This window comes from Poromitra crassiceps (assembly GCF_964638095.1).
Source record: "Poromitra crassiceps genome assembly, chromosome: 25".
Lineage (NCBI taxonomy): Eukaryota > Metazoa > Chordata > Actinopteri > Beryciformes > Melamphaidae > Poromitra > Poromitra crassiceps.
Window position 1 is genome coordinate 5,779,547 of NC_139649.1, and position 9,609 is coordinate 5,789,155.

The window sequence follows — 9,609 nt, forward strand, 5'->3', positions numbered from 1 at the left end:
CTTCTTGTGATTGGCCACGGCCATTGCCACGCCCCCCAGGCCAACACACTAAAATGTCCTTTCAAAAGTTGAATGTGTCATCTGGGACAGACGGCAGCACAACGCTGAAGAACGCTGAAGAAGGAGCCTAAAAAGTCGTTATATTCTGATTTATCGAAATGTCTATGGAGAAAATGGACGCGGAACCTACTTCCGGGGCAAATTACGCCACGAAAAGTCACGTGCCTGTTGAGCTCTATGTTGTATTCAGTGGGCAAGCTCTGCCCTTTCCCACGAGGACGCGGAAGTAACCCCGAAAGCTGTAATTCCTCGAATGGCCACTTGAGGCAGGGCTCAGAAGTCCCCCCTCGTTCCCGTTCACCCCCATGTTAAAATGCCCCACTTTTAAGCATCTTTACAGCCTGGGCCTTAACACGGTTTTGGTCTATAGAGCTAATTTCACCTTTTCATAACAACTGCTGGGGGTCATTTCTTATATAACTCGCCCGTTTGGAGTAAAATAGATGATATAAAAGGGGGTGATTGACAGGTCGCCTGTCCAGTGATCGCGCAGCTTGCCGCACCAATAGCATGCGGAGCTGCGGCTCTGGGAAACCCCCCATCTCACGTGAGCTGCGTAAGGACTCAACCCATTCTCATCCCACTCTGCTGACGGAGAAATCGAGATGGCGACGGCCACCATTTCAACTCAAAGCAGGAACCCAAAATCTCCCTCTCCCCCCTCCCCCCTCACCCTAACTATACGTCTGTTGGTCTTGTATCCTGTATTTATGTATTTATTGTTGGAAGTGGGAACGGTGTAACTGTCTAATTGTCTAAATGTATCAATGTCCTGTTTCCATGTTTTGCCAGAGCTACAACATCATGTACTGAAACTAAATACCACCAACCTGGTTGCGTGGCAATAAAAGTATCTGTATCTGTATCATCTGTATGTGTTAGCTCTGTCTATTGTTTTAGGTCAGTGGTTGTATTGTGTGAGTTCAGAGGGAATGTGTTAGGTATTTCCCAGTAAAGATGCACTTACAAGAAATTTCTTGATTCATTTCTTGGTTTTTTCCATAGGTATTTTCAAATCACTGTTCTGATACGTATCTAGGGGGTAAGTCCTCCTTTAACAAGAAATCAGGGATTCACTTTCACTTTCCATCACCATACGCCCCTGGCTAGGTGTGTGGATTCTTTTGGTATGACATCACCTTTCCAAAGTGAAGTGCTAGATTGCCACATAACGATACTATCGACAATAAACCACTTCTTTGTCCTACTTTCACTATTTGATCAAGGCCAACTCCTGCAGTCTGTTATTATCACCACTGAGACTTACTCCTCCTAGCAGTACCTTGGGCCAAATATTCCCCTGTTGAACTACCTTAACCTTAGTAGTAAGTAAGTACCTTAAAGGTACACACACTCTTACATTGTTATCATATCATCAATCTTAGTTCATTATTAAGTTATTTATTTTATTTTATTATAGGCAACCTGAAAAGGTGAGAGTTGCGAGGCGATCTGCAAGGGTGGAGGAGCAGAGGGAGTGGTGCGAGGTTTGGAACCTAACCATAGACTGCATTATGTGCATTATGTCATATGTTTCAGAAGGGGTGTGAACTTATTGCTAGAATCAAAGGTGGAGATAGACCCTTCTCACGGGGGCCATTTTGGGTCGAAAAGGCAGGGTAAACACAGGTGCAAGCAAAACACTAATGAGGGTTTCCAACTTCCATGATTGGAATTTGGAAACACCCTGCCTTTTCGACCCAAAATGGCCCCCGTGAGAAGGGTCTATTGGACTCTTACACAATGGATTTCTTGAATGTCGGTGCAAAATGGCAGCTCTAGAAAGAAGCCCGTTTTCTTTGATTCTAAAGCCTGATGTTTACCACCAATGCTTTAGACTCAGCCCTCAGTCTTAATCCGTTTCACTCCTGTAAGACTGAGAATATTACTATTTAAATCTTTGCATAACGTTAGGTGGCGCTGTTGGAAGCCTTGCATCGGAGAACCAATCATGAGTGTTGTGGGCGGGCCTGCTTTCTGGGGGCAGTGACGCTCATGCAGAACCGGTGTCTCGCAAAACATCGTCGCATTTGCGGAGAAACATATTAATCACTTAGAAACAAACATAACCTGTTAATAGGACGTGTTTCATCCGGCCCCGGCGGCTAGAGGTCTTTCCCCCAGCGATAAACCCGACTCCCGAGGCTAACGTTACAGAGCCTGCTGATGACTTCACAGTAGCAAGCGGACCACTTCCGGGTAGGAAAAATTATTGTAAAATAAACCACAGCTATAAATTTTGTTTGGAGCACATCAGCTTCATGCTCTGTGTTAGGACTATGATAAATGGCATTGCCGCTACCAAATAAAATTCTAATAATAAATGTAGGCCTGTCTGCTGCCGGCGGTTCTCGCCGGGCTCGGACAGACAGTTTCTGACAGTGAAATTCCCAGACGTTTGGGAGCCGAGACTACCGATGCTTTAGTTCGTTGAAACAACTTCTGCTATCAAACTCCATATAGCTACTGGAAACATCTCAAGCCGGTGAAGTCACATGTGTCTATGTTTGACCAGTTCATGGCACATCATCACCACCAACAGGCGTCTTTTTTTTTAACAGTGTTGATTTTTCCTTTCAAAAGCATTCTGTCCACTGACCGGTTGCAGCCTGCGGGGCACCAGGGGTGGGGCCTGGCACGGCCTGACCTGGCACAGTCTGGTCTGGCTCTGCGGGCGGCAAGCCCAGTTCTTGTTTGAGCTGCGGGTGGAGACACCTGGGCCGCAGCTGCGGGAACAGGGGCTCCAGTCCGTGGTGCGCTCGATGCAGTTGGGGATCGGGCCGGCGGACTGGCCCGACAGCCCACCCCCCCCATACTCCTGACGCGTCCTCTCCATTCTCTCCCCTGGAAAAGAAACCACCGATGGGGAAAATATTTGCTGTACACGCATTCAACTGGAAGTTGTGTGTGTTTGGCCTGGACGGCTTCGATCAAAGCTCAATATCATCAGAACGTCCAGAACCTATGTGCACAGGCCCGAAATGTTGTAAACTGCTGCTGCAGGTGAGGTCATTGTGGTCAGAATAGCGCAGTGTGTTTGTTTGATCCGGACATCGTTTCTGTTTTTAAAAGTCCACCTGGGTCTTCACGACCCCAAAACCACCTTAAACCATTCTGTTATTTGACTGTGGGCCTGCTGCCGCTCAAAAACCCCGCTGTGGTGACTTTGATTTAACAGCAGCGCTTTTGCGCCTCACAGGAAATAGCTGAAAATCATCCAAATTCTTCTGTGTTTTGCTCCAGTAGCTTTATCCTGGCAAACATGCAATAAATCTCTCCACGGTGTTCAAAATAGTTCTGTTGACTCTCCCTTTTCACTCCATTACTGATCGTCAATGGTTCGGGTTCTGAGACGTTTGTCAGGCAAAAAAGGCAGGCAGGTTTGTGCCTGACTAAGGTTCTCAGAACTGAAACATTGTTATTTTTCAATAAATCACTCACTCATAGATCATTCAGTTCAGTGGTTTGACTCTGATGAAGACGCTGTGCGTCGAAACGTTAGTCCCTGCACCTTATTAAAATCACTTTCCAGTGAATTGAGTGCTCCAGGATCCTCCTTTCTTTATCATATTATGTGTTCTGAGAGCGCCGACCTCCCACTGCGGAGGGGCTGAAGCGCAAGAGACTCCTTCTACATCACTAATGCAGGTTTAACGTCATGGAATTCTTCCATATATCATACTACATATATATCCTTTCACATATCATGTGGCATTACGCTATGTTATTATATGCTTTCATATTCATGTGGCATTAAATGTATGTTTAAAGTCTTGACCTTTAACCTTTAACCTTGACCTTGACCTTTGTAACATGTTTGATTGACATCTGCTAAGCGGAGATGGATGAGACGGTGTGGTTAAAAGGTGTTAAAGGCACCTCGATGGAGCAGTATCATCATGGGAAATGTTTAGTTTATTTATCATTTTTCAGTTTACAGGTATAGAATCCCCCCCCCCCCCCCCCCTCCCACCCCAAGGCCTTGGTGGGGTGAATACAAAAAGAGAAAAAAAAATGAAAGGAAAGGAAAAATCAGTGGTCTGGTTACAGCAGGTATACATTCATTACTTTAGGTGTTTGAACGTTAGACTTACAACATTATTGAATCCAACTGGCTGGCTCCTGTATACAATTGTGTCATGGTATGAGAAAAGATTTTATCAAGAGAGAGATATACGGTACTTTCAACAAATTCTATGACAGGTTTTGACATATTCATCTCGTGAGTTGCTTCGATTGTACCTCAACTTCTCTAATGGAATCATAGAAAGCACCTCCTTAACCCATTGTTTGAATGACGGAGGTTTTCATCATGGGAAATGTGACGGAAATTATTCTATTCATTCACAATTAGAGAAGTGACTTTCCAAAGATGACAAGTTCACAAACAATCAAAAGAGGATCAGAGTCCAAATGTGAACCCCCCCCCCCCCCCACTCCCTCATCAGCAGAGTTATAGCATCCATATTAACCACAACCGCAAAGCCTGTCACCTCCACCTGAAGTGAAACCAAATGGTCGTCAGAGCAGAGACAGACCTGAAACTGTCTACTATGGTGCTTTCCCATGATACTGCATCTGAGATGATCTCCACTTAACAGATGTCAATCAACATGGGGAACAACATGGTTATAAAAGTCAATGAAAGGTCAACTTAAAGAAGTCCCCCTAAAGTCAAAAATCACTTTTTCTTCTTGTTCCTTCAGTTGGATGTCTGAGCTTCACTGTGCAGAATGATGTCTGTGCAGAGTTTCCACAATCGTCTGCTCAAAGTGGAATTTTCAACAGGCAAGATTTGTGACATCACGGATCTTGGAGCCAATCCCTGTCCAGTATTCAGCAGTTAAAGCCGCAACACATTCTCACTCCCAACTCATCATATACTGCAGATCGGTCAGGGACCCTTGTCGTCACTTTGTCACGAGTTGGGAGTGAGAATGTGTTGAAAACCCGTGTTGTATGCTGTGATTGGCTAGTTATGTTCTAGATAACCCTAATTGGTTGCTTTGGATTTTAAAATGAGGGAGAAGGAGGGGACATAATTTTAAGGATTTTAACAAGATATTTTAACGCTTGTTGTTTGGGGGGGGAACCATGATTCAAAATAGTATTTTATACACATCTTGAAACATGACTTTAGGGGTCTTTAAGGACTTTAAACATACATTTAATGCTGCATGATTATGAAAGCATATAATAACATAACATAATGCCACATGATATGTGAAAGTATATGTGTGATATGGAAAAATTCCACGACAGTCACCACTGCCCTGTTTGTCACAGTTGCATGTATTGAAATTGTATGTCTCATGTATTCATGTATTCCTAAATGCGTTGTTTGTTGTTTGTTTGTAAGCCCCTATAGCTATTACCTGCTGAGGGATCTGGGTAGATACTGTTCTCCAGGCTGTCACAGACCCACTCCTTACAGCAGCGCCCTGGTAGGTGCACCAGCTGAGGGTTGGGACAGTTGGCGGTGGGCATCTGGAGGTCATCGGTGCACATGGGCACGCAGGTCACCCCGCCGCCCAGACAGTGGCACAGCTGGGCACAGGAAGGCTGAAACGTCTGGCCCTCCTCCAGCATCACGCCGTTCCATTCACAACCCAGTTCATTCTGACCTGCTCACAGCAGTGGCAGGAAGACCAGGGAGAAGGTGTGAGTGAAAATTATTGATTGATTGATTGATCGATTGATTGTTGATCATTATTGTCTGTGTTCAGTGTTGGTGAGTGGCCTTCCCCATCTGAGATATGCTGTAGTTCCAAACATCATTAAAAAACATCATTAAAGGAACACTCCGCCCATTTTCAACCAGCTTTGTATCATTAGAACATCAGTAGTATATCAGAAAACTGTAAACGGTTTTGAAGTCTGTCATTTAATTTGACAGTTATTGAGTGTTAAAGTGTGGACCAGTGACATCACTGGTCCACACTAACTCAAATTAATAACTCATTAACTCAAATCAACTCTCAATAACTGTCAAACTATTCATCATTCATCTAGTTTGACAGTTATTGAGAGTTGATTTGAGTTAATGAGTTATTCATTTGAGTTAGTGTGGACCAGTGATGTCACTGGTCCACACTTTAACACTCAATAACTGTCAAATTAAATGACAGACTTCAAAACAGTTTACAGTTTTCTGATATACTGCTGATGTTCTAATGATACAAAGCTGGTTGAAAATGGGCAGAGTGTTCCTTTAAGATGAATCATCTCTGCTTGCTGAGCTTCAAAGGCCTTCAGGCACGTGAGGGAGATAACGTCCAGGTCTGCTTGACCAGAGTGACAGTTGAATCCTCCTGGTGAGGTGATGGAACTTTACAGCAGACTCCGGAGGGTGGGGGCCAGCCACTCCTCGTTATAAGATATAGATATGAGTTAGCTTTTGGGGAACTTGTTCTGAAAACTTCCAATCGAGTGTGACTCTCTGTATACAGACAGACCATTACTTGGAAATAAATCCTCCTTTGTTCATTTCAACGAGCGACTGATTCATTGTTTCAAACAACAAGCATTTTTTGCCATTACAAAGGTTTCTACTGTGAAGCAGAGATGCTCACAAGTCATTTTTTTGCAAGTCCAAGTCGATTCTCAAGTCTTTGAGGTCAAGTCTCAAGTCTTTGAGCTCAAGTCTCAAGTCATTGAGCTCAAGTCCAAGTCAAGTCACAAGTCTTTGAGGGGCAAGTCAAAGTCAAGTCTCAAGTCTTTCGTCACAAGTCCAAGTCAAGTGTCAAGTCTTTTGTCACAAGACCAAGTCAAGTCTCAAGTCTTTTGTCACAAGTCCAAGTCAAGTCTCAAGTCTCTTATGAATGAGCGTTCTATTATTACACCAACTGCTTGACGATCCCTAGGACCAAGCTCCGGACCTGGGGCGACAGGGCCTTTTCAGTTGCCGCACCCACCCTCTGGAACACTCTCCCCAGCCACATCCGTCAATCTCAGTCCATAACATCCTTCAAACAGGCCCTCAAGACCCACCTCTTCAACCTCGCCTTCTCCTCCTAACCTCACTCCACTCTACCTACTGTCCCCACCTTTCATGAATGTTTCCAAATTAAAGTATTTATTTCTGTGTTTTCTGTAAAGCGACTTTGAGTATTTAGAAAAGCGCTATATAAGATAAATGTATTATTATTATTATTATTATTATCTGCTGCATGCCATCTGGTCTGCCTTGTCACTAAAACTAAGGAATTCAAAGCATTTACTGTATTATCCTCACCCCTTTATCTATTAGAATACAGTATCAGCAATGATTAGATGACATTAGTAAACATTTCCTTCATGTTAATGCACCAAAAAAAAAAAGATTGTTCACAAGTCCCAAACCACAAGTCCAAGTCGAGTCTCAAGTCTTTGAGGACAAGTCTCAAGTCACTCTGTGTGTGTGACTTAAGTGCGACTCAAGTCCAAGTCTCAAGTCCAAGTCCCCATCTCTGCTCTGAAGTGGGTGAAAGAGACCAGGTGACGGCCAGGCATGTGCAGACAAATATGGCATGTGAGGCATGTGTGGACAGATAGGTGAGCAACACTCTATTCCATGCAACTGCTTAGAACCGTTTAGTCAGGAATTCTATGAGTCAGTGAGTACAATTACTGAGAACTTTTTGATTTGATTTGATTTGATTTGACGATTGATTTATTTTAAATGCATTTAAAACGACATAGGTGTCTGTACTAGGGTTATGTCAGTTTGCCAGCATACAGTATCACACAGCATTCCCCTTTTATTAAGTCAAGCCAGGCAGTGTCGTCCACCTCTGATATGATGGATATGATGTAGTTTGATTCATCACGTATTTATTGTACAGTTGATTCATACTATATTGGTTGTCTGCTGTTTTTTGTCTACTGCATATTGGCACAAATATCAGCTCTTTGCAGCTTCGATCCAGAATGAGCTATCCTACTGGTATCAGCATTCCAAAACCAAAACCAAAACCCTTTTATATCTGTCTGTATAGCTACCCACCAACGCACTCTCCAGGCCCTCCGGGGTAGCTGGCGCTGTAGTCACACTGCAGGCCTCTCTGGGTGTGGCAGGGCAGCCGCTCGCTGCAGGCTTGGCCCTCCTGCCTGGCACATACCTGGCAGCAGCGGCAGTCGTCCAGGAGCAGCGGCACGCCGGCGGGACAGCGCGGCGCGGCGGGCGCGCAGCGGCACGGCCCGGAGCACAGCTGGCCCCACACCTAGCTCACACACACACACACACGCACACGCAGGATCAACAGCAGGAGCACAGGTAAACATGAATAATAACACACACTGACTGCTGTTAAGTAAGACTAGGGCTGGGGGTATCAAAGAACAGCTGCTCCTGTTGATGTAAATGAGCAGTTTTTTTTATGTGTTTGGTACGTTTTTGAGAAAATTAAATAATTACATATGCCTAATTAATTCATAATTAAATAATACATTAAGTCTACATCCATGTCTGTCGAGAGCAGACTCATACAAGGACAAATACTTTGAAGTCCACGGTGCAGTGGAGGTGACCATTCAGTCTTATGGCATTTTAGGCAATGTTTGGGGGGTACCTACTACCTCAACAACACGGCTAATTGTTTTCAACATGGAAAATGGTCCTAACGCTAACCCTAATCTCCCACCACTAACATCCCCCCTTACTTACTACGCTCCCTCCCACCAACCACATCCCCCCTAGACACTCACCCAACCACCCCTCAAGTCCCGGCTCTCTACGACCTTCCTATCCCCTAGCTACGGCCCCTTTTCCCTAAGCCCACCCTTTCGCTCACCACGCCCCTCCCACCCCCCCCCCCCCCCCCCCTACTGACCCCTTGAATCACGACTCTCTACGACCTTCCTATCCCTAGCTATAGCCCCTTTTACCTAGCCCCGCCCCTTCCTTGATGGAATGGAGGTCACAGTGACCTCGAACTTTGAGCATCAAAATTGAATCAGTTCATCCTTCAGTCCAAGTGGATGTTTGAGCCAAATTTGAGGAAATGTCCTCAAGGCGTTCTGAGCTATTGTGATAAGTATAAAAAGCAACCAGTCACAGTTCAGTCATATCACAGAACATGCAGCTCCCCTGATCCCAGCTTCCCTGATAGAGAAATGATTTGATGACCAAATTGGTGGTCAATGATATAGCTAAGCCTATAGCCTACCATGTTACATCCTATATGACATAATATGACATAAGCACATTGGCTGGTGATCAAATCAGAAAAAGTTCTCACCTGAGCGACGATGCACAATAGTAAAGAGCCGATCAGCATGCTTTCTCTTCGCTCCATCCTTGCCTTCTTTCTCTGGTTCAGTCCGTCTCCCCTCTTCTCCTCCTCCTCTGCTGCTGCTCTGCTTCATGTATTTTTAAAGCTGCGCCTGAACATTCATTTATATAGTCTAGGGTCTGATGTCACAGGCAGTGGACTGCAATGTAAATAGTTACTGGACAGGAGTCAGGAATAGTCCTAATTCCACATTCCTGCAACTAGCCTTTTCCTCTTGCCACCATCTGCCTCCTGGACGGGGCTTTTCCTGCAGCTCTTTTCCCAGACTGAGAGTCGG

The 9,609-nt window shown here is 44.8% G+C and overlaps 1 protein-coding gene across 1 annotated transcript in view; it reads right to left on the minus strand.

The window, feature by feature from the left end:
- Positions 1–9,389, minus strand: part of LOC310798470 (CCN family member 5-like) — a 10,712-nt gene extending 1,323 nt beyond the window's left edge. The window contains exons 1-4 of the mRNA XM_083661012.1: positions 9,279–9,389; positions 8,045–8,261; positions 5,436–5,684; positions 2,660–2,904 (exon numbers count right to left, since the gene is read on the minus strand). Of these exons, the coding sequence (XP_083517138.1) occupies positions 2,660–2,904; positions 5,436–5,684; positions 8,045–8,261; positions 9,279–9,335 (768 nt within the window). The 5' untranslated portion in view covers positions 9,336–9,389. The remainder of the gene's footprint in view (positions 1–2,659; positions 2,905–5,435; positions 5,685–8,044; positions 8,262–9,278) is intronic.
- Between the last annotated feature and the right edge of the window lie 220 nt (positions 9,390–9,609).